Source organism: Ziziphus jujuba, chromosome 2, assembly GCF_031755915.1.
Source record: "Ziziphus jujuba cultivar Dongzao chromosome 2, ASM3175591v1".
NCBI classification, from domain to species: domain Eukaryota; kingdom Viridiplantae; phylum Streptophyta; class Magnoliopsida; order Rosales; family Rhamnaceae; genus Ziziphus; species Ziziphus jujuba.
The window spans coordinates 5,402,548-5,429,177 of NC_083380.1; the positions used below are offsets into that span (position 1 = coordinate 5,402,548).

Sequence of the window (26,630 nt, forward strand, 5' to 3'; positions counted from 1 at the left end):
AGAAGTTCAAATCCTACAGCAGATGGTTGAGGACTTGCTGAAGAAGAACCTTATCCGAGAAAGCCTAAGTCCTTGTGCAGTACCAGCTCTTCTAGTCCCCAAAAAGAATGGTGAATGGAGAATGTGTATTGACAGCCGTGCTATCAATAAGATAACTACCAAATATCGGTTTCCCATTCCCCGGTTGGAAGACATGTTAGACAAATTAAGTGGGGCTCAAGTGTTCTCTAAGTTGGATCTTCGCAGCGGTTACCATCAAATCCGGATAAGACCTGGAGATGAATGGAAGACCGCCTTCAAGACTCCTATGGGTCTCTACGAGTGGCAGGTCATGCCCTTCGGGTTATGCAATGCACCGAGTACCTTTATGCGTTTGATGAACCAAGTTCTACAACCTCTCATTGGCATCTGTGTGGTGGTATATTTCGACGATATTCTTGTGTACAGCCACTTAACCGAAACCCACATTGAGCATGTGCAGCGGGTATTTGTGATACTCAAGGAAAACCATCTGTATCTTAACCTCAAGAAATGCGTATTCATGACCCCAGAACTTTTTTTCCTCGGGTTTATTGTGGGCAAGCATGGAATCAAGGCCGACCCCTCAAAGGTAGCTGCAATCCGTGATTGGAAAACACCTTCAACAGTCACTAAAGTTCGCAGTTTCCATGGACTCGCAACTTTCTATAGGCGCTTTGTGCGCAACTTCAGTTCTATCGCAGGCCCACTAACAGACTGCCTCAAGAAAGGAAAATTCCAATGGGGGCCTGCTCAGCAGCAAAGCTTCGAAACTCTGAAAAAACATCTTACTGAGGCACCGGTATTGGCACTTCCAGATTTCGACAAAATCTTCGAAGTCGAAACGGACGCGTCTTCAACGGGCATTGGGGCTGTCCTTATGCAAGAACAGCGTGCTATTGAGTTTTTCAGTGAAAAGTTGTGCCCTGCCCGTCAATTGTGGTCGGCCTACGAACAAGAATTATATGCTATCGTGAGAGCTTTCAAGCATTGGGAACATTACCTGATCCAGCGGGAATTTGTTCTTCATTGTGACCACCAAGCTTTGCAACATTTCAGTTCACAAAAGCACATCAACAAGATGCACATCCGATGGTCCCAATTTCTTCAAAAATTTCCGTACTCATTCCACCACAAAGCTGGGAAACACAATCGAGTGGCAGATGCTCTCAGTCGCAAGGTGTGCCTCTTGAACAAGTTGCAAATCGAGGTTGTGGGATTCGACGCTCTCCAAGACCAATACCCCGATGATCCCGACCTAGGACACATTTGGCAAAAATGTCGTTTGCATGAGGCAGCCGACGATTTTCATATTCATGATGGCTATCTCTTCAAAGGGCTCCAACTATGTATCCCTCGAACTTCTCTTCGTTTTCAGCTTATAAGAGACCTTCATGGAGGTGGTTTGGCTGCTCATACTGGAAGGGACAAAACAATTTCCTTGCTTGAAGAACGCTACTTTTGGCCTCACCTCAAACGAGATGTCACCAAATTTGTCAAACATTGTGCTGTTTGTCAAGCCGCTAAAGGCCAGCAACAAAACACCGGCCTCTACACACCCCTGCCTGTCCCAAATCATATTTGGGAGGACATTTCACTTGATTTTGTCCTCGGTCTGCCACTTTCACAGCGCAAAGTCGACTCCATTTTGGTTGTAGTTGATCGGTTCTCCAAGATGGCTCATTTTCTTCCTTGCAAGAAAGCTGTCGATGCTTCGTATGTGCCAACCTGTTTTTCCGTGAAATTGTGAGACTTCATGGCATACCGAACTCCATCACCTCTGACAGAGATGTAAAGTTCATTAGCCATTTTTGGAAAACTTTGTGGCGCAAGTTTGAAACGGTGCTTCAGTTTAGCAGTGCTTATCACCCTCAAACGGACGGTCAAACCGAGGTTGTGAATCGAACTCTTGGTTCCATGCTGCGTAGCCTTGCAGGTGACTCTCCAAAACAGTGGGACTCATACTTGCCCCAAGCTGAATTTGCCTATAACAGCATGGTCAATCGTTCCACAGGATTTAGTCCCTTTGCAATCGTCTATACCAAACCTCCCAACCATATTGTTGACCTTGTCTCCACCTCTTTCCCTCCTCACACAGCTGCTGACACTTTGGCCCATAGAATTCAAGATATTCACACCCGGGTCCAGCATAATCTGAATGCCAGCAATGCTCGTTACAAGGCTACAGCTGATCTCCATCGTCGCCATAAGTCGTTTGAAGTTGGTGATCTTGTCATGGTTCATCTTCGGAAAGAGAGGTTTCCTGTCGGTGCCTACAACAAACTCCAAGCTAAAAAGATAGGTCCTTGTCGCATAATACAAAAACTTGGAGATAATGCCTACCAACTTGAGCTCCCTTCACATCTAAAGATTTCCAATACATTCAACGTTGCTGATCTTTTTGAATACCACCCCCCTGATGTCGCTGATGTTGCTGATTTATCTTCCTCGCTCGTGGTCGAGCCCTCTTCAAGTGTGGGTGAATGATGCAGCTGCAATATATTAGTTTCCTGTCTAAACGCAGTGTTTTATTTCCTTTTACTTTTCCTTGCTGATATGGCTTGTTTTGTTATTTTAATTGCTGAGGTGGCTTCATGCCTTTTAACATTTCACCCTGCGTGGTGACAAAGAGGGATATAAACAAAGTAGTTGTAAAAAAAAGACAGATTTGGTAATTTCTGGAAATAGACTGAAAATGCTGGTTTTCTCTCATTCTTCGTGACTCATGCTGGAATTGGACCAGAGTTGGATCTGGACAGGAATGAGAGCCTGAGATCTGCTCCTTGGTAATTCCCTCTAGGATTTTCTGCATCAATATGTTACTCAATTTTTTATTTTTTATTTTTTTTTTGTTTGTCCAAGTTTAATAAATATCTTTTGTTTTTTTCCTTTTCTTTCCTTTCTGTAATATTACTAGTAGATGTCGTATCCCATGCTATTCTATGCGTTATATACATATTATTTGGGAAATTAATATTGCTCATGCTTTTCAGGCAATTCAAATGCAATTGTATATTCGGATGAGGAGTAGTTTTAATGAACATGTCCCTCTTTAGGTAATTTACGTGTGTGTGTATATATATATATATATTATTGTTGACATTTTGCTTCAACTTTTTCTTTTACAAAATTTTTACTTTTAGATGAAGTTTAACTCATCGCTTCGTTTTTTTTTTTTCAAATAATGCTACCATACCAATTTGTCAAACATTAATATATTCGACACACAATTTTTCACGTCTTTGGTACAAATAAAGTTGATGCCTATAGCGTTATTGTTCTAAAAACACTTGTAACTTATCATTTTCCATTCCAATACCCATTTGTGCCAAATACACTTTGAGCATGTTTGAAATGTAGCATTAAAGTACAATCCAATTTAGTTTTACATTTAAAATAAACCAAATTTAATCTTAATTTTGAGTGAAAATATTTCCGAGAATACATATATGTATGTTGCTTTCAACTTCTATAGCTTGTTTGATCGTCTGATTACAAAAATACTCTATCAGGCTCGTTCTAAACTCATTTGATTAAATTTTCAAAGATTTATCTCTGCTTCTCATTCAATTTACACTGTTAATAATTAAGATAAGTCATCAATTTACGCTTATCAGAGTTTCAGTTTGAAATGGGTTATTACTCACCGCTGGAAAAACCTAATGATTATATTACATGGATTCCAAGTTCTTTTTACTGCAGTTACAATGTTGGAAGCAGAAGTGCTGTCATTCACCATAGCTGATTCAATACTGCCAAGCTTTTCGGTTTTCATATTCAGTTCTAGTTCTTCTTGCATTTCAATGATAAGGTAATTGCTTTCTTTTACCACGCATGCACTCTTTTAACTGTCTCAAACTACTTTTCAGATTTGAATCCTTAATACATGAACCTATGAAGCTTCATATGTGATTTTAACGCATGCAGACTAATCTCATGAAAATGATACCATGTTGCATAAGGGAAAAGAAAGTCTTAGAAAATAAGTACAAAAGCTTCATAGCATCCAAAAATTTTCTTCAAAACATGCTCTTTTTGGATAAAAGGTTAAATGAGCTTCTATAATCTTGGTACACCGATTTCCTAGTACAGTAGCACTTGGACCCTAGAAACTAAAATAAAATCCAATAATTTGAAAAGATAAAGAGAATACCATACATCCATTTAGATCAGCAAATTCGGTGACCTTGACAATTGTGGTACACAGGAACCCTATTGAGTACCAACAATTCAGAATTGGAGCTACTATGGAAGAAATTCTCACCTCTCCTAAAAGTCTCAGGCGGAAATCAAAAGCATTTGGAAATTGGAAACTTTTTATGTGAAGATGGAAATGGTATATAGCTCCAAAATGTCTTTGAATGAGAAAAGTATGTAGAATCAAAAGCATTGCATTTGATTGTATTCAGCGAAAATCTTTGCTTACACTTAAAATGAAATTTTGATTTCTTGCAGATACATGATGCACCTCTATCCTCCAGTATATATAACTGATTTTCTCTAGAAGAACCACTGCGTTGATTTCTCCTTTTCACCTTGTGCTATGAAGGTGAAGATGATTTAGACGTTGCAAAATTTCCCTTGCCTTGATCTTATCCTCTCGCCATTTCGGAAGCTGATAAAGTGTCTACCATGTTGAAAAGCAGCCATTCTATGTCAGACACTACTTGAATATACTAGTCAATATTACTAATTCAATAAGAAGTATCGTTCATTGTTTGAGATTTTGATTTTCTCTTATGAATTGAAGATACCAAAAGATAGTACACTAATTAGAACGAAAGTAACATTAAATAGACCAAAAGTACACTAAATACAAAACCATAAGCAAAACAAAAGTGATCACAAGCTGCAGCCTTTCATGGTTTGAATTTCCACTTATGAGCACTCCTGGGTCCGCTTACAATGCCTTCATAATATTGGGATTCAAGTGTTTGGTTGTTCCAAGCCTTGACAAAGTCAGAAAACATTTCTCGGGCAGACTCTGATGATAAGTCAGAAAAAAATCACATCTTTTTCTTCTTTCAGCCATGTGGCAAACTCATTGTTCTTTGAGAAATAGTCATCATTGGACAGCTCGTGGAAGTTGTAATTCTGAAAGAATAATGAAAAATACCATCCATCAGAACCCAACCATATTCAAACACCAACACCCGCCCGCCCACCCGCCTCCCCCCCCCCCCCCCCACCCCAACAACCCAAAAAAAGAAAAAAGAAACCAAAAAAAAAAAAAAAAAAAAAAGGAAGAAAACTTCAGGTTTTTACCAAAACACTCAGCTAAGATGTAAAAAGAGACAAAATCCTAAGTTCATAACCCAACTTGACAAATAGTCATAGTTTTTCATAATAAGGTTGGAGGAGCTCCAAACGTTAACCATAAATGTGCTTTAGCTTCATTTGTGGCATGCCTCTTATTGAATATCTCTAGATAAAGTGCCTCATGATAGAGTACCTTTAACACCCCCTGTCAGAGGAACTTGTTCTTCTGTAACTACCCCTGGAGGGTACAGGGGTTGGACAGCTATCCTTGGCATGCATCCTACTGGCCCACCTACTGAGCTCCTACAGTCCTATTACCAAGCATTCTCTTTACTTGCCCAAAGGTGCTAGCATTGATTGGGAAGGAAGGAACTAGTAAGCCATTCAAGAGGACCTTACCCCAGAAAACTCAATGGGAGAGAGAAAAAATTCTTCAACATAGTCCCAAGAAGTTCATCTACTAACCCCAGAAAGAGGAGCTACTAAGAAAAGAAGAATATAGGCATAATTTAGATAAGAAAATTACCAAGTGTCCATCACCCTTGCGATGTTTATCTTTCTGCTTATCCTCTGATTTCTTCTCTGAGACAAAACAACAAGCCAATATTATAAAAATTTGCCCATCTACAACCTCACACCTGATACAGTAAGAAATAGGTAACCACAGAAGTGTCAACTCATTTTATAACTTAAACCAATAAAACAATATAACTTCTTAAAAAGTTTTTGGCGGTTCCCAATTGTTTGAAATGTTTATAGAAAGATAACTAGAGACCTTTTTCCCTGTCTCGATTTTATTACCATGCATGGCTAATATAAATCAATCTTCTGAGAAGTCAACCTACTAAGCCATGGATACATATCAAAATCAGGTTCAATAAGACTAATTAGCAGTGACAAGAGCTCTACCATTGAAACGTACATTTAAAAGAGACTTTCCTAAATCCAGGCAAGTAAAAGCATATCGCAAATTCACAATAAAAATGTCAGAAACTAAGCACACTAAAACAAACATAGTACAATGATTGCCATGGCATATCGATTACCTTCAGAAGGGAAGATATGAATTAGTAACAAAAAAGCACATACCATAAATATATATATATATATATATATATATGCTTCTCCATGATCAATGAACCATGAAACCATCACAATTCAATTATCAGAATCCAAAATTAAGTACTATAACTAATGCCTAGCACGGTTGGACCTCAGGATTCAGAATACATGCCTCTTCAGCTCATGACAAATGCAGTTAAATTAGAAGTGATAACGGCACCAACAAAACAATTATATGAGCATGAATATTCATAGAATGCCCCAAAAAATCTCATTAATAAACACGAAAACTCAAAAAAAACAAAAAAACAAAAAAAAAAAAACAAAAAAGAAAAAAAAAATCAAAAATTCATATTCGAAACCGACATATTAAAAATTGTACCTTTACGGGCAAGACGTCTTTTGGAGTGCTTATGAGAGCTTTCCTTGTCTTTCTTACCACTCCTGTGTTTCCTCTCCTCGTCTTCTACCCTTCTTTTCTGCCTCTTGCTTCTGCCCTCATCTGACCTCCCCACAATACCAACAACTCAGAACAGAAAAATAAATAAATAAAAAATCAACACAAAACCTAGCTGACACTTCAATTTCAATGTTGACAAAGAAAGTAGAATAAATTTAGGAAAAATTAATATACGGATTTGCAAAACTTAGGCTAAATTGAACACAAAACCACAACAGCATAAATATGAAATTTTAGATTTTTTTTTTCCTTATGTTCATCAATTTTCAAGCCAACTAGACAAAAAAAAAATAATAAAAAAATAAAATAAAAAGAAGAACTTTAGAAGAAATAGAAAACAGAATCGAGAAAAGAAAAAGAATTTAAAGCAAAATATTTGTAAGTACCTTCTTCTTCCGAGGCTGAATAAGAGCTTCTCTTTCTATTCTTCTTCTCGGATTTCCTATCGCTCCCCATAATTTGAAACTGAACCAACGCAATCAACTTTTTCATGTAATTTAGTAGGCTTCGATATTAAAACAAATTCTCTTTGCTCGCTATATCCACTTATTTTAAATACTCTTTTCCCCCAACAGTCCCTGCCATATTCGTAAAGTACAAATAACCTAACCTATAGTAGAAGGGTTGTTTCATCTTTTTGCAAAAAGTTAAGTAATTGTTCTAAATGGAAATATATTTCCCACTTTATTTTTCTCTCTAGTCCCTACCTTCCAAAGACGTTTGAGCAAAATGATGCTTGGACTTTTGGCTCTGATCCTTATTTTCTGCATATTCATCTCCTTCAAAAATTGATAACTCAACCTTCATTTTATATTGGAATATAGGAATTCGAACTCTAATTATTGTATGAGTTTATATTGATGATATTGATGTTCAAATTTGGATAATTGTCCTAGGCTTGTGTTCTATCTTTGATCTTTCCTCCTCTCCTATTTTATTACTTAGGCTCTGTTTCGAATAAGCTACTTCTAACTTTCAAGGCTTAAAGCTATTTATAATATTGTTCAGATAATTTTCAAAAAATATTTTTGATTTTCAAAGGCAGCTTCTTGCATTCTAATTCAAATTAATAAAGACTAGCTTTTTAGAAAGTACACGTAAATAAGCATTTACTATGCCAAACAAGGCATACTATTTTGTATGAAAAATTATCTGACAAACTAAATCATCCAAATGAAAATTTTTCAGTATTTCTTTCTAAATAATAATAAAATAATATAGTATTTAATCATGGACATGTGGTTTGAAAGTTATAGACCTGTAGAATTTTTCAAATACAGTATTATTTTAATATTATTTTTAAATATGTGAACAGTTTGCCACGTGTGACTTAATAAAAGGTGCCATGTGTCAAAACGGTGAGATGCCATATGTTAACCATGATTAAATACCATATTATTTTATTATTATTTTATGCAATAATATTATTTTTATATTATTTAATTATTTTCTTTTATTTTCTTTTCCTTTCCTTGTCTTTTCTCTTTTGTTTTCTTTTTTTTTCCCTTCCCTCACGTGGGAAAAACACCCCAGCCCCCCCAAACCTTTCTTCTTCCTTCTTCTTTCTTTTTCTTTTGCTTTCCTTTTTCCTCCTCTCGGGTCCTTGCCGTTTCTCAAATTCCGGCCACCGAACGGCCACACGCACCTGCCAGGGAAGGAGCCCATTCCCCAGCGATGCCACCCTCCAAATTTTCTGGCCAAACACCGCCAGACGTGCCCAGATCGGGCCAGTGAAGTCGGCAGTGGTGGGTTTGAGTTTTTCGACGATTCTCGCCGTTTCTGGCCAACCCAGTCCAATCTTCCACCCCTTTCCTCCTAGTTAGTCCTCTGAGTTCAAATATGGTCTCCAATTGTTTAAATTCAAAGTGGTTCGCGAGTTATGAGGAGGTGAAATTTGGCCTGTACTTCCTGGGCAAATTCCGACCACCACCGGCGGAATTGGGGTCAATGGAGGCCGGTTATGCGATCCTCATCCATAAGCTTCGTTTCGGTATATTATTCATAAATTTTGGTTAACGTTTGTGTTAAACTCCCCGAGTACTGGGTATTATTTATCCGAATAAAATATTAACTTATTTGAGTTGTGTAATATTGTTGTTCTAGGAGCACGTGTGCGTCGTGGAATTGATCTCATGGAGGATCGTGGGTTAATTACGTGCTCGAGGTGAGTGACCCACCTTCAAATTAATTTCGAAAATTAAATTTGTGAATATTTTGTGTGAATTGAATATTTGAAATTTATATTTTATGTTTCAAATATTTAGTGGATTTATATGTGGAAATTTGATGCTCAATTGAGTGAATCAAAATATTTATATATTAAGAAATATTTTGATCTAAAGAATTTTATGGAATTGAAATTGAAATTATTAATTATTAAATTAATTTGTTGAAATTTTTCATAATTGAATATTTCAAAAATATGTTTGTGTGTTCGATATTATGATAATTTCTATCTAGAATTGTATTTCCAATTTATAATGTTTTTAATATATGTTTTGTTGCCAAAAGAATATATTTGGGAATTTAAAGAAATTGTGGTTTTGATTTATTTTAATTATTGCTATGGTTATTATTAAATTATTGTGCACAATTATATGAATTAATGATATATGGAATTTATATGATTTTCATATTATTGATTTAAATTAATTTTTGAGAATTTGAGAAAAATATGGATTTAAATTATTATGTTTCAAAAATATTGATGCATTGAAATATTAATGGCTTGACCTTATGCCATTGAAAAATTTTTATATTGAAATTGATGAAAATTGTGCGATGGATTTATGACGATGATTTATAAAGGAATTGTGGAAAATTTATGGGTTTAATTGGATGGAATAAACCCGGTGATATCTATGAGGTTTTGAGATTTGAAAATAAATATATTGATTTTATGAGCAGGTGGATGTGATGAGTGCGCAGGTAGGTGTGAGTAGCGCACAGGTGATTATGAGGTTGTCCTGTGGTTACCATCGGATGAGGGTAGACCGCCCCTCCATAGCTGGAACACCTGTTAGCAGTGGTCCGGTGGGACGCCACGCGGCCATATACCGGTTTTTCTCTTTAACCTCCTATCTGGTGATATCTTAGGACACTGGGTACTATTGGCGCCACTGGTATATAGTGGGTGCATCAAGTGGTTTTCGGAACATGATTTTCAAAATAAATATTTTGAAATTGTATTTAAATTAAGAATATACTTAATGTTGTTTTTATTATTTATTTCAAATGGAAGTTTTAATTTGATTTAATTGTTCCTTTGCTTAATTATTCAATAAATTGATTTATTTTAATTATTTAATTAATTCATGAATTGTTTTAATGTGAGTTCTATTAATATTTTGGTATTAATTGTTATGACATGCATTAATTATTTAGTAAATGTTATAAGTTATTTTTATTTTAATTTACTTCATTATAAATTTAGATTCTTGAATTATCGTATTTTATTATAAAACTATTGACTAATTGTTTTCCTTGGTTTTCGAGGCATACAAATAGCGGGTTTTGTAAAACATTTTAAAAAGGGAACCTTTCCAACGGAGTGAATGGTGAGGGTTTTTAGAGAAATATTATCTTCAATTAATTATTATTTATTTACTTATTTATTCTTAATTAACCAAATGTATTATAATTATCGTTACTTTATAATTGTACAGTAGATGGGGTCACTCACGGAGATAATTGGCATCTTATATTTTTAAATTCCATTCCCCTAGGTACAAGGATTGGAAGACGTTGATCGTCCGGGGCGAGCCCGACGTCTCAATTCATTGCCGAAAGTCCAAGAAGCATTTCTTCCCTTTTTCCTTTTCATCTTGTATTGCTTCTTTACCTGACATTGTATTAATTTCATATTTATTTGTATAATGCTCTGTATACTGTATTGGACACATTTTATTAAATACTGCATTAATTCCCTGTTATTATTTTGGAGTGCTGTAAATTTGTGAAAACAAATTGTAGTAAGATGGGAGGAATACGGTGGTATTTATAGAAGTGTGTTTTCAATGCAGGAAATTTGTGGTAAGTCCAACCCTTAGGGGAGGTTCTGCCAGATTTTCCATTGGAAGGTCCGGTAGGGTCTCCCTGGGATCAGGACTTGTATAGGGTTTCGGTGAGAAATTTTGGACGGGTCCTGACAGTGAAGGTTTGTCTTTCTTTGTCACAGAATAATAAACATCAGCTAGAAGAAGCCAAACAAGATCTGGGTCGATACAAGCAAGTCCATGAAGGGCATTGATGGATGCATCTCGAAGCCCTACAACACCACTACAAGCAATTCCCACAAGGCACAAGGCGATTGGTGTGAAGTGGGTGTACAAAGCCAAGAAAAATGCCAAAGGAGAAGTTGAAAGATACAAGGCAAGATTAGTGGCGAAAGGCTACAGTCAAAGAGCTGGCATCGACTATGACGAGGTATTTGCTCCCGTTGCTTGACTAGAAACTGTTAGACTAATTATTTCATTGGCAACTTAAAATAATTGTAGGATACATCAAATGAATATGAAATTGGCCTTCTTAAATGGAGTCTTTGAAGAAGAAGTCTATATCGAGCAACCACAAGGCTACAAAGTCAAGGGAAAAGAAGACAAGGTTTTAAAGTTAAAGAAGGCACTCTATGGGTTGAAACAAGTACCAAGAGTGTGGAATGCTTCAATTGACAAGTACCTCGAAGAAAGAAATTTCATCAAATGTCCATATGAGCATGCACTTTACATTAAAATCCAAAATGGTGATATCTTGATTGTGTGCTTGTATGTAGATGACCTGATCCTCATAGGTAGCAATTCAAGCATGTTTGATGAGTTTAAGAAAGAAATGACAAAGGAGTTCGAGATTACTGACATTGGGCTTATTTCTTACTACTTCAGCATTGAAGTAAAGCAAGAAGACAAAGGCATCCTAATCACTCAAGAAGGCTATGCTAAGGAGGTGCTTAAGAAGTTCAAGATGGATGAATCTAATCCGGTCAGCACACCAATAGAATGTGGAATCAAGCTATCAAAGCACGAGGAAGGAGAAAGAGTGGATCCAACACTCTTTAAGAGCTTGGTTGGAAGTTTACGATATTGGACATGCACAAGGCCGAGTATTCTCTATGCAGTTGGAGTCATCAGCCAATACATGGAGAATCCAACAACAACTCATTTGAAGGTGGCAAAAAGAATTCTTCGCTATCTTAAAGGTACAACAAACTTCGGTTTGTACTACTCTATTTCTAATGATTATGAGCTTATAGGATATAGCGATAGCGATTAGGGTGGAGATATGGATGATTGCAAAAGCACAAGTGGCTTCGTGTTCTACATGGGAGACACTGCCTTCACATGGATATCAAAGAAGCAGCCGATTGTCACTCTTTCTATATGTGAAGCGGAGTATGTAGCTGCTACTACATGTGTTTGCCACGCAGTTTGGCTCCGAAACTTGTTAAAAGGGTTGGGTTATCCACAAGAAGAACCAACCAAGATTTGTGTGGATAATAAGTCAGCAATAGCTTTCGCCAAGAACCAAGTCTTCCATGATCGAAGTAAGCACATTGATACGCATTATCATTACATTAGAGAGTGCATAGTGAAAAAGGATGTACAACTGAAGTACATGAAGTCTCATGATCAAGTAGCCGATATCTTCACCAAGCCTCTCAAGCAAGAAGATTTTATCAAATTGAGAAGTTTGATTGAAGTAACAAAATCACGTTTAAGGGGGGGTGTTGAAACATAAACTTGATTTTGGATTATTAGTGTCTGGGCCTTAGTTGTTTAAGTAAAGTCCAACTTCTAGAAACATCTTATCTAAATAAGAGCCTAGTATGTTCTAGAGAAATTTCATCTAGAAGCTTATTCTAGAGTAATCCATAGAGTTTTCTAGAATGTGTAGGGAAGTTTGTAATTATGTAGAAAATTCTAGAGAGTCATTTGTAACCATTAGATTAGAATTGGCAAAATCCTAGCCAATGGTTTAGGAGGTGCCACTAGTATAAATAGAGGTAATGTCTTTGAGTTTAGATGATGCCAAAAAAAGGCAAGAAGTGAGAAATAAAACAAGTAGCCTCTTTCTCTAAATCCTCTATTTTCAAGTTTTACCTCTAAACTCCAAAATTTCCTTTCAACAAAGTCGACATCAAAACCATAAATCAGCCTCCATATTACGCATAAATGAGACAATGGTGAGGTTAGAATCTCACTGATGCTCGAGAAATCTTGTTGGATAATATATGAAAAAAATGTTTAAAATGGAAGCTTGAAAAATGAAAAGCTCTCTTATTCTATTAAAACAAATTGGATACAAGTATATATATAAAGCTTCAAGAGGCAGTGAAATGAGATTACAACCATCATATTTATCTAAAAGAAATAACTAGACCAAGCCCATGTTTTATATAATTTTCTACACATATCAACTTTCTATGTTTTTAAGTAAACAACTTAACTTCATTTCATTAATTGCAATATAGGTGTCGAAATCCTTTCTTCAATCTTAAGGAAACACAACCTCAACTGTCTTTGTCGAATTACAAATACTGCAACTTGGACTTTCAGATTGGAAGTTTTTAAGTCATTTTTGGTACTGCCGCCACATGGTAGTGGGACCCACTAGGCTGACCTCGTTTTGTAATTCTTGTTGATTCTGGGTTTTTATGTACAATAAAATGTTGGCCTAAGCATATTAGTCAACGTTACTCTAGAAATCAAGCTGACTTCATTTGCTTATATCTCTTTTCTTTTTCTTTTCCTTCTCCATTGTAATACTTTATTCCTATTAAGTTTTATTTTGACAATCAAACTTTCATGTGACTAAATCAAACTCAACTCACGCACAAAAAGCAAACATAAAATATTGTGGAATATATTAATACCCAACAGACACTTAGGGCCTATTTGGTAGGATGTATTACTCGGTGCTGGGATGTAATGTATTACTAATACAAGGCTTGGTGATAGTTGATACGCAAAGGGTATTGTATTGTGTAATACCTTTTTGTGTCTTTTCTTTGTATAATTTAATACACAGCTTTTTCTTTGTATTGCCTAATACAACACCGCTTCTCCCTACTGCTTCTCTCCCACTGCTCTTTGGTAAGTCTTTTTTTTCTTTTTTTCTCTCTAAATCTGTTTTTTTTTTTGGAATTCTTTTTCTTTCAATAAATCTCTCTTCAATAAACAAGATCCCAATCAAACCCAGAACAAAAAATCTAAAAAAAAAAAAAAAAAATTTCACCTGCTGAAAAAAAAAAAAAAAAAGAACATCAAAGCCAAACCTCATCAACTCCCCTTTATCGCATTTGATGGATTTGAGCACATGGGGAATGCAGAATTCCACCAATGGCTATATCCCGGAGCTGATAGTCATCAACGGCGATAAGTTTAGGGTCGGGAAGCAAGCAGCTTTTACAGTACTTGAGGATGAAAACCCAAAAACTCAGTTTGTTTGTTTTTTTTTTTTTTTTATTAATTTTCACAAACTTTCATCAAAGGATGAAAACCCAATTGAAAATGATAAGAACCCAGCGAAGAAATTCTAAGAATGACGATTTTCCATGCATATAAAGAATGGGTTTTGGGTCTTTTTTTGTGAAAGTTTGGGTTTTTCCTTTTCTTTTCTAATGTTTGTTCCTGGTTGTGAACACTGGTCAAAAATGAGAACTTTTTCAACGTTGGAGGGTTCTTGTGGCTTTGTAATCATGATTTTTTTTTTTAATAAATATATATTTGGGTGAAAGAGTTTGTTTTTATAAAATAAAAATAATCAAAAATAATATAATACAATACACTTTTATACCAAACATTATATTATTTTATACAATTCAACACCAAATACAGTATATGTATAATATAATATATTTCAATACAATCCAATACAATACAATTCATACCAATACAATTCAATACTGCATACCAAACGAGCCCTTAAGGCATAATCCATTAATTTAGTTCTACATTTTTACAAGAAACTCTTTAGTTATAATTTTTGTACTAAAAATATTCCTCTGATTGCATGATATAATTTAAAATGCTTTCAATTTTTATTTCTTTTCGAATTCATAGGCTTGATCTTTCTGGTAAAACTACTAAGAAAACACCTCCAAATTTTATTAAACTATTCTTTTAGTAATTAAGAAAGATCCTCAATCTCCACTTTGAAGTATTAAAAAAATAAAAATAAAATCAGTTTCAGACTTTATTTTTGGAAGTGACATATAATAAAATCTGATCTCTTTTCCTTGTGATTGTAGGTGGCATAAATTTTCTGATTAACCCAAAAAAAAAAAAAAAAAAAAAAAAACAAAACTATGTAAGTTTTCTTTCTTTTTTGTTCCTTCCATTTAAAGACTTACGAACTTATCCCATCTAAGGGTAATCCATATGGTTAATGGTTATATTTCTTTGATTCCAAGTTCTATCTACTGCAGTTAAGTACGTTAATGTTGGAAGCAAAAGTGCTGTCATTCACCATATAGCTGCTTCAACATACTGCCAAAGCTTTTTGGTTTTCAAATTCAGCTCTTCTTGGATTTGAAGTATTCAGGTAACTGCTGCCTACTACCTTATGCATGTGTTAACGGTGAAAGTCCTCCCTCCTTGCCTAGCTACGAGAGGTTGTTCTCCTCAGTTCGAAATTGGAGCTTGAGTACACCTGCAAAAAGACCTCAAACCAGGTTGCCTGTTGGGCATCTTCAACTCTAGGTTTTTTATCTTAGTGTGCAGATGCGTAGCTTATGGGTGGATATGGATCTCCTTTTATACTACTCTGCCTTGTTGATTTCCGGTTGTCTTGCTGTTTACTTTGTGTGTTCAACTGGTTTTCCTTGTTCTACATGGTTTGCCATTTACCAGAGTGGTTTGCTGGCCAAGCTGGCACATTAGGGGCATGGTCATCGAAACACATATATTGGTGATATGTCTGTATCTCGCAGCTTTATTGATTTGGGCTTTGCACTCATTTGCAGCACTATATTATTGGAGGGGAATTTGGCCCAATACCCCTGTAGGACCGAGCTTCATGAATTTTGCCCCCTCAATTCATTTCTTTTTTGATCTACCCCTTAATATCCCTTATAACCCTCAAACAAAAAACAATTACTTACATATCCTTTTATTTTTAAAACCAAACAAAAATAAACTATTCCTTTTCTAAACGTCTTTACACTTTCACAAATACAAAAATACAAAAAAAGCAAACAAACAGCTTTATACATGAACACACAAATACAAACAACCAAACCGAAGCTGTCGTGGAAAAGGCAAACATTAGGATCTCATCTCAGCACAGGGAATAAGGTAATTGGTTGAATCTTTTTCTTTATTTGTTGCCGTGGGATCGGTGTGGGTTGTTTTTGTGTGGATTTGGCTTTATGTTTATTTCTTTCGTTGCCGTGGAGTGGGTTTTTATTTATAATTTTTGTGTTTATATTTTTTGAAGATTTAGGATAGATTTATATTGGGCATTAGTAGGAAATGAAGAGAGGAAAAAAATGGGACCGGTTTGGCCTTGATCAGTGGCCGGAGGTGGAAGAAATATCCCGGTGAAGAATCGGGTCGGTAGTGGTTTAGGTGGGTTTATTTTTTGAAGATTTAGGATAGATTGATATTGAGCATTAGTAGGAAATGAAGAGAGGAAAAAAATGGGACCGGTTTGGCCTTGATCGGTGGCCGGAGGTGGAAGAAATAAATGGGTCAAGAATCGGGTCGGTGCTGGTTTAGGCGGGTTCGGGTCGACCCGAACAAGGGTTGAAGATGGATTGAACGACATGTCGTCTGGGATGAACGACACCCAGACGACACGTCGTTTTTTTTTTTTTTTTTAAATTTTTATAAAAAAATGTTTTTTTTTGGGTATAGATATATATATAGAATTGAAGATAAGAGAAAGAGAGAAAGAGAGAGAGAGAGAGAGAGAGAGAGAGAGAGAGAGAAATTAATTAGAGAAAAAATGAGAGAAATACTTTATGATTATTTTTTTGGGTATTTTTTGGGAAAGAATGAGAGAAAGAGAGAGAGAGAGAGAGAGAGAGAGAGAAATTAATAGTAATTCATAAAGGAATGTAATACCGTCAAGAATTCCCTATTAGATTTTTTCCTTGTATTCATATACAAAATAATGAAATATATTATGAATTTTGTGTCACAAATATGTATGAAAACTAGGATGGCGTTTATTTGATCCAAAAAGCATAAAAGCATCCTGTCTAGATAAAGGTAATATGTTTTAACGGTTGTTGACTAAGACCAAAAGGACCCTTACAAGCAGCAACATCAACATACCCATCCTTTCCACAAATTCCAACACATGCTGAAACCCTTAAATTACCATAATATATATATATCAGAGAGAGAGAGAGAGAGAGAGAAAGAGAGAGAGAGAGAGAGAGAGAGCAAAAAGAAGTGAGGTCGCCGACTACTAGAAGACTGCACTTTGTTCTACAAATAAATAGAAAAGAAAAAATGCTTATACATGTCAAAACTCTCCAATGGGGAATAAACTGTATAGTATCAAAGTGCTCTTCCTCTGCTGGCTGATGCTATTGCTATGGATATGTTAAAACTAAAACCTCTCAAGTGTGCATATAATCACAAGAAGCACCCTTCTTGCAATGACCACTCTCATGATACTTGCAAACTCTCTGTCCCTTAAACGGAGGCCTTGAAGAACCTCCCCCTCCCCCTCCCCCTCCATTACCAAACGATGACTGCCTGTTCCAAGGTTTATTACCCCCACCATAACCAGAATCCCCACCGTGAGATCCTCTATCCCTCTGATTTGAGTATCTATCTGCATTATGATTCCGTTCGCTTCCCCATTTCCCTTGGTTTCCCTGTTGGTGCGCCCCAACCCGGATTTGGATTTCCTGGTGGTTGCCCTTGACCAGGAGAAAAGAGAAAAATACTTTATGATTAATTAGAATTGAAGTTGAGAATTCCAGAGTAGTACTTTCTAAAGGTATAGATATATATATATATATATAGAGAGAGAGAGAGAGAGAAAGAGAGAGAGAAGATCGATGCATAAAATTTTCGGTACATGGTTAGCTAGAAGCAAACACGCAAACACTTTATCCCCACAAAAGAAAAAAATAAAAAATTAAAGAAGAAGAAGAAAGAAATATTTAGATGGCATGCACACTGCTATACATTAAATGTTCAGTAAATGTTATGGCATGCACAATATCCTTAGGAAGAGAGCGTATGAAATTGAGGATTGCGAATATTTATACATGTATGTATACATAGTTGACAATGTTGTTAAAGGTAGATAAAAGTTTATTAATGTTGTCAATGTACATTTGTAGGTTGTACTTTATAATGGCACCAAAGAGGAACTTGCGACGTCAACCGAAGAAGGGAGTTAAGAAGGTGGAAAGTAAGAGACGCGGTGGTAGCACAGCAGCAGCACCCGACTCTAAGCGTATACGTACTACTAGGAAGAAATCCAAATCTGAGACGGAAAGCACCAAACTTCGAGGGCACGTTCCACTTTCCTCTCCCCCATCTGATACGGTAAGTTTTATATTCATTTAGGTTGTTTTGTGCGGTAAATGATAAGACATGTGACAGTATTTATTCATGAATGTGAAAACTGAAGAAAAACTTCACCCGATGGCCATCGGTAATTGCCGATAGGCCATCGGGCTTTTTTTTTAGTTCATTGTAGGTTGATTACCGATGGTTTCATCGGTAATTACCACTTGTGCAAAAATGTGAACCCATATGTCTTAAGATTTAGTTGGAAATTATTATTATCAAGTTAGGGTGGAAAAATAGGGTATGATTAAATCGTTGATGTCAGTTCCATTTATGTAATTCATATTGCAGCCCATCGATGCTCCAAAGGAACGGATGTTGCAGGATGCCGATATAAATAAAGGTAGGGCACATTCATTCGGGAATCCAATAGGGGCGAACAAAGTAATTACAAGTGTCCTCACAAGTGAGCAGCTCGAAAAGTATAGACAAACATGTTTTGGACACTTACTTGACATGAAGAACCTCCGGTTCTCTGGTCAGTTAGTGCATCACCTGCTTTGCAGACAAGTTGAGTCCAACAATCCAGAAGTACTGGAGTTTAACTTCGGCGGATCTGTAGTGCGGTTTACGAAGTGGGAATTCACACTCATTAGTGGGTTAAAGTTTTGTAGGTACCCTTCGATGTATGATTTGCAAATTTCCAAAGGAAATGAGTTGCGCACGAGGTTGCTAGATGACAGGAGTGACTTGAAACCGCCCGAACTGGAACGACTATTCAAGGATACACTTTTTGTGGATGATTGGGATGCTGTTAGAATTGCGTTACTATATTTCTTAGTTCATGGTGTACTCAGAATGGATCCGAAGGTTCAAATAAAAAGAAAATTCATTGATTTGGTTGCTGATCTCGACGTATTTAATTCCTACCCTTGGGGCATTCTGAGCTACAAGGAGACGATCAACTCATTCCACAATGCATTCCAGCTACGAGGATGAGGACGTGCAGTAAAGAATATATCACAGTATTATGACCTAAAAGGTTTTCCATTGGTGTTTCAGGTACAGTAATATATTTAATACATGTAGCGTTTACTTAAAATTTATATTTAATAACCTATAATTTGTATTTTGTAGGTGTGGCGGTTTGAAGCAATCCCTGATTTTGGTAACCAATTTGCCGACCGGTTGGAAACCCGTTGTCCAAGGATCCTTGGATGGCATACTCCAAGGCAACCGAACCATTTTGTTGTCCATAATTGGTTCTCCTCCAATAGCAATGTAAGGCAAATTTTGTTTAGACTACATGGTACGACTACATTCAAGTTACATTACCATAGTCAGTTTCCAAATTTACTTTTTTTTTTCCTTTCTTCATTGCATGTAGTATGTTGTGCACTGGACGTTAGATGCTACCGATGAGGAGAAGACTATGGATTACTGGCGAACAATAGCAGTTGACATACATGAAGTTCGCTACACGTCACCTCCAATTGTAGCACCAATAGTTGGCGCTAAAGATGTTAGCGCTAAAGATGCGTCCAAAGCTGGGGAGCATTCTAGTGGCCCTCCAGATTCTAATTTCAGGGTATGCAATTGTTACTTGCATGCAAATTTGTATTTCATATGTTGTACTAATATATGTTGACTTATGTTTTGGATATTGATATTGATTAGCTTGCTTGCTTGGAGGCAAAAGTTGATGAATTAAATAAAGAGATGGCAGCGTTAAGGAAGATGCTTAGTTCTGTTATTGACCAACAAAAGCATCAGGTATCATTTAGACAACTTAGTATACTTTACTTTAGTGCTTCAGCATTATTAAATTACATATTGTAATTCAGCAATTATTTGTTGTTAGAGTTTGGGAACTGCAAAAATAATCATTGTGTTTTGCAGGCCGAGCATCATATGCATAGCCATTCACCGTCATCTTCGGTTAGACCATCATCCCCTGTGGCACCGTCTGTTGGAGAGGAAGCTGAAGAATTTAATGCACCCATACACGGTTCCAATGGTAGGAAGGAGGATGATGATTGTACTACACCGTTTGAGCCTATCGTACCTGGAGGACCCTATGTGGAGGATTCCTGGGCTTTGGTGCCATATCGGCCTTTACATTTCGGGTGGGATATTGGTGCTCCAGCTGACAGTCCACATCATGACCAATCAGCTGAGATTGAGGTGGAAGATTGGAAGCATAACGTTGGTGATACAAGCCGATTCGGTCGAGTTTACCACCAGTCACATCACGTCATCTCTCCTTACACCGACCCGTGTAAAAAGAAGGTCAAATTTAATCTTACTCGACCTATTGATGCATCAAAGGAGAGGGCGTTCGATGAGTGGTATAGGGTGGCACCGAAGGAAGCAACCGTGTGTACATCTTATATGACGGTGGGAAAGGAATTTTTTGCTGAGCTACTGACCGATGAAGGATGGTTGAATTCCGATGTAAGTTATATGTTTTATGTTCATGCAAAATCATTGTGGTCCTATGTTTGGAATGATGTTTTATTTATCACCTCGCACTTGTTACTTATTTCCTTTAATGTGGTTTTGCAGCATATTGACACTATTTTGTATTTCATACGAAAAAGACAGTTTGATAATGAGAAGATGTTCACCAACACCTGTGCCATATTAGACGTGTTATTTTGGGTAAGATGATGGGATGCTACTGCGTTGCTTAATGTTATATTGATGATATTTTATATTGTATATATTTCATTATTTGGCAGTCATCCATCAAAGGGCGTTATCCCATATGGAGCGCATCTCGTAGCACATATTCATGTGATGCGACCCTTTGTAACTATGTGCATGGGAGGTCACCCAAACCTAGCGTGTCGTGGCGGATATGTGATTATGTAAGTCCATACATATATTGAAAAAAATTCTCACTAAGTTTCCCATTTTGTGGATAATGATGTTATGTTCTAATTTGCAGGTGTACATCCCTGTCAACAATGGAGGCGCGCATTGGTTGGCAGCATGTGTGGACTTGAAGGCCCGGCATATTGATTTATACGATCCAAATATGGGAAATAAATATGTCCAGAATAGAGAGTTGAAGAATGCGGAATGCCTTACGTATATACTGCCTTACCTATTGAGGGATGGGGGATATTACGGGAAGAATCCGGATGTGTCTCCCACTTTAGATCCATTCACGATGACCATGATCAAAGATGCACCCCGCCAAGATAATGGGTATGAATATGTTGTCATTTCAAACAACTTGTATTGCTGCTGTTTTTTATTGTGGTTACGTGTGAAAATACACGTAGTTGGTTTTCATTAATGCTAATCATTAATGCTATTCTGCAGGGGTGATTGTGGCGTCTACGCTCTGAAATTTATTGAGTACATGAGAGTAGTGAGGAGAACCCTTCATTTGGTCCGCAAGACATTATGTTTTTTAGAAAAAAATATGCTGTTGATTGGTACTTTAATAAACTTTCAATGTAGATCGTATGTTTAATGTTATGACGGTCTATACTAATGTTATCTTAATATGCTGAACCTATCTTTACTAATGACAACCGTTGAAAAAAAAAAAGAAAAATGATAAAAGATAAAAAAAAAAAAAAACCCACGGTTGTGGTAAAAATTAAAGGAAAGATGATTATCGATGGTGCATCGATAATTCCCGATTCACCATCGGTAATTACAGAAACGCTTTTTCGTAACCAATAAATAAACCCTGGAAAAATTACCAACGGTTTCGTCGGTAATTTCCGAATGTGTACAGTCCATCAAGTTTTACCAATTTGTTGGGCCCCATAAGTTCCATAATGTGTGTTGAATGCAAAAACATGGCAAATAGGGATTCTAAAATTGTACTAAGGAGAGAAAATCCCAAAATTTCATAAAAGCATATCAAATTTTGCAAAAAAATTGATGACTGTTCACCCTCGGTAATTCCCGAGGAAATCGTCGGTAACCACTAAATTCCTTCAGGAATAATTACATACAGTTTCATCGGTAATTCCCGAGAGTGTACAGTACATCATGTTTTGCCAATTTTTTGGACCCCACAAGGCCCCTAAGGTGTGTTGAATGAAAAAACATGCAAAACATGGATTCTATAATTGTACTAAGGAGAGAAAATCCCAAAATTTCATAAAAGTGTATCAAAGTTTGCAAAAAATAAGTATACTGTTCACCCTCGGGAAATTACCGATGAAACTGTCGGGAAAATTAAAATGCCCTCTGGAAAAATTACCGACATTTTCGTCGGTAATTTCCCGAGGGTGTACAGTAAGTATATTTTGCCAATTTTTTTTACCCCACAAGCCCCTTAAGGTGTGTTGAATGAAAAAACATGCAAAACATGGATTATATAATTGTACTAAAGAGAGAAAATCAAAAAATTTCATAAAAGTGTATCAAAGTTTGCAAAAAATAAGTTTACTGTTCTCCCTCGGGAAACCACAAATGCCCTCTGGAAAAATTACCGACATTTTCGTCGGTAATTTCCCGAGGGAGAATAGTGTACATATTTTTTGCAAAATTTGATACACTTTTATGAAATTTTTTGATATTCTCTCCTTAGTACAATTATAGAATCCATGTTTTGCATGTTTTTTCATTCAACACACCTTAGAAAGCCTTGTGGGGTAAAAAAAATTGGCAAAATATGCTTTTTTGTACACCCTTGGGAAATTACCGACGAAACTGTCGGTACTTTTTCCAGAGGGCATTTGTATTTTTCCGACAGTTTCGTCGGTAATTTCCCGAGGGTGAACAGTATACTTATTTTTTTGCAAACATTGATACACTTTTATGAAATGTTGGGATTTTCTCTCCTTAGTACAATTATAGAATCCATGTTTTGCATGTTTTTTCATTCAACACACCTTAGAAGCCTTGTGGGGTAAACAAAATTGGCAAAATATGCTTTTTTGTACACCCTCGGGAAATTACCGACGAAACTGTCGGTACTTTTTCCAGAGGGCATTTGTATTTTCCCGACAGTTTCGTCGGTAATTTCCCGAGGGTGAACAGTATACTTATTTTTTTGCAAACTTTGATACACTTTTATGCAATGTTGGGATTTTCTCTCCTTAGTACAATTATAGAATCCATGTTTTGCATGTTTTTTCATTCAACACACCTTAGAAAGCCTTGTGGGGTAAAAAAAATTGGCAAAATATGCTTTTTTGTACACCCTCGGGAAATTACCGACGAAACTGTCGGTACTTTTTCCAGAGGGCATTTGTATTTTCCCGACAGTTTCGTCGGTAATTTCCCGAGGGTGAACAGTATACTTATTTTTTTGCAAACTTTGATACACTTTTATGAAATGTTGGGATTTTCTCTCCTTAGTACAATTATAGAACCCATGTTTTGCATGTTTTTTCATTCAACACACCTTAGAAGCCTTGTGGGGTAAAAAAAATTGGCAAAATATGCTTTACTGTACACCCTCAGGAAATTACCGACGAAACTGTCGGTACATTTTCCAGAGGGCATTTGTATTTTCCTGACAATTTCGTCGGTAATTTCCCGAGGGTGAACAGTGTACTAATTTTTTGCAAACTTTGATACACTTTTATGAAATGTTGGGATTTTCTCTCCTTAGTACAATTATAGAATCCATGTTTTGCATGTTTTTTCATTCAACACACCTTACAAGCCTTGTGGGGTCCAAAAAATTGGCAAAATATGCTTTACTGTACACCCTCTGGAAATTACCGACGAAACTGTCGGTACATTTTCCAGAGGGCATTTGTATTTTCCCGACAGTTTCGTCGGTAATTTCCCTAGTGTGAACAGTATACATATTTTTGCAAACTTTGATACACTTTTATGGAATGTTTTGATTTTCTCTCCTTAGTACAATTATAGAATCCATGTTTTGCATGTTTTTTCATTCAACACACCTTAGGGGCCTTGTGGGGTAGAAAAAATTGGCTAAATATTCCGTACTGTACACCCTCGGGAATTACCGACGAAACTGTCAGTAATTTTTCCAGAGAGTATTTGTATTTTACCGACGATTTCTCCGGGAATTACCGATGGTGAACAGTCATCAATTTTTTTGAAAAATTGGATACACTTTTATGAAATTTTGGGATTTTCTCTCTGTAAGGATTCTTTTCACATATACCAGGTTAGGCCATCTGCCTCTGTGCTAATAAGCCTTTGCAATTCAAATTTTTTTATGATGCTGAAGAATGATGCCTAAAATTCACACAGCAGCATGCATCTCTAGCCGTCTTTGTGCTAAGATTTTCAAATTTGTTCAGAATGCTTTGAAGCAACCTGTGTGTCCACCGTTCTTGTGTCATGCTTTCTCTTGCTTCATCTCTTTGATCTAGATGTGCGGGTCTTTGTAGGATGCTTTACAGCATGCTCTTGGATGCCCAACACTACATTTTCATTGGTATTGCGTTTTGATGGTACATTGACATCCAGAGGAGGATCAATTATCCATCTGTAAAGAGACCACACTAATGTCAAATGCATGTGCATAGGAAGAGATTCTGCTAAATGAATTTTAATTAAATAGGCAATTGACTGTCATGATTTTTGTGTGTCAATGATATATATTGAAATTTAGATGGCTTGATGAGGGGTGGGGGGAAAAAAGCATTTCCATATGACATAATTATTGACTAAAGGTAAAGATTTGCTGAACCAAAGTAAAATAAAAAAAAGCATGCTACATAAAATCATAGTACAATTATATAAGTCAATTGTTTAAAGGATTGTAGTCAAATTGCAAGTAAGAAAGCCCTTGGGAATGAGGTCAGAGGACTGAACAGAAATACATTGAAATGCCACACCAATACCACTTGACCACTTGAAACAATGCAATGACATTCACTTGAAAAGAGAAGTTGAGCATCATTGTCACATTCACAGGTAGGTTACTAATTTTAAGTTCTACCCATGTGTGATATTCAAAATCACAATTTCACAGCCACAATTTTATGCTTTGAAAATAAATTAGAGACGCATAGTACTTAGAAATTGAAGGATATAACAGCATAAAGTTTAACATGACAAGATTATTACAAAACATTTCTACCAATTGTATATGATCATTGGCACTGTTCACTCCATCTATGCTTCAAATTTTTTAAGCAACCATGACAGCTTTCAGAATGCAAAAACCATATGCACTATAAAATGGAAAATGGATTGGAGACACAATAGGAAAGAAGATATGGTACCTGTAGGGCCAAACCATAACCGCCATTCACATCTTGCTCGAAATAAAGTAACTGGAAAATAAAGCAATTAGATTATAAATTTAATGTCACACCAGCAACACAAAAGAAAATGCAGATGCAGAGAGAGAGAGAGAGAGAGAGAGAGAGAGAGAGAGAGAGAGAGAGAGAGAGAGAGAGAGAGAGTTCATAGTCATCAAACATGGTATATAAACAATTTAAATGCAAAAATATGAAATATACATACCTTAAATTTGCCTTGTGCATTTGAAGTAACTCTTTCTACAATACCACACTCGGCTTGTTGCTCGTTGATTGTAACACCAAAGAAATGAGCATTTTGCTTATCCACCTGCAACAAAACAAAATCAACCAAACGGAAAATTCTAGAAAGAATGAAAGTCCATGATAACAAACATGAAAGCACCTTTCCACTAACTGATGACAGAATGGAATGTATCCCTAGTTGGCTGTACTCCATCCAGCATCATATCATCATACATATCTCTCAGCAAGAAATGCCTACCACCACCGTTATTAAAAAAAAAAAAAAAACAGAACACAACTTTCACAATTTCTCTTTCACAATTTCTCCCAAAAAAAAAAAAAAATTCCCAACACCACTAACAGAAAATCAAAATTAGAGCTATTCCCTACCTGTTGCTTCTGCTTCTGCTCCTAGGGCTCTCTAAAATCCTGCAGTTTTCTCTCTGAGTCACCTCTTCACCATCTCCTTCAAAACGCGCAGTCTCCACGCTTACAATCCGGCCGATTCATGAAAGGAAACAGAGGGCTCCTAAGGTCTGGTTATGGATAAAGAGATGGAGGGGAAAAGTCGAAGAAAGGAAAGAAAAAAACATATAAAAAAAAAACACATAAGGGTATTTTGGGATTTTAAAAGATTGAAGGGGTAGATCAAAAAAGAAATGAATTGAGGGGGCAAAATTCATGAAGCTCGGTCCTATGGGGGTATTGGGCCAAATTCCCCATTATTGGATCAGCTTTAATATCATGATTTCCCCCTTTGGGCCTCATTTTCTGGGCCTCTCGTATTGTGTTTTCTAGGGTATAACAGCATGGTCTCTCTAAACGTTTCAACTGCTTCTGAGATTTGAACCTTCGTCCAAGATTCCATGAAACTTCTTTTGCCAATTTAAGGCATGCATGACTAATCTCATG

The 26,630-nt window shown here is 36.4% G+C and overlaps 1 protein-coding gene and 1 long non-coding RNA gene across 2 annotated transcripts in view; both read right to left on the minus strand.

Moving 5' to 3' along the window:
- Window positions 1-4,389: 4,389 nt before the first annotated feature.
- LOC112489590 (style cell-cycle inhibitor 1-A) overlaps window positions 4,390-26,630 on the minus strand; it is a 96,814-nt gene continuing 74,573 nt past the window's right edge. The window contains exons 2-4 of the mRNA XM_060814336.1: window positions 6,722-6,841; window positions 5,804-5,859; window positions 4,390-5,112 (exon numbers count right to left, since the gene is read on the minus strand). Of these exons, the coding sequence (XP_060670319.1) occupies window positions 5,014-5,112; window positions 5,804-5,859; window positions 6,722-6,841 (275 nt within the window). The 3' untranslated portion in view covers window positions 4,390-5,013. The remainder of the gene's footprint in view (window positions 5,113-5,803; window positions 5,860-6,721; window positions 6,842-26,630) is intronic.
- Window positions 25,423-26,406, minus strand: LOC125419129 (uncharacterized). The gene is made up of 3 exons (XR_009635604.1): window positions 26,109-26,406; window positions 25,699-25,973; window positions 25,423-25,505 (listed from the first exon to the last, which is right to left on the minus strand). It is a non-coding gene; the product is annotated as an uncharacterized LOC125419129 (long non-coding RNA).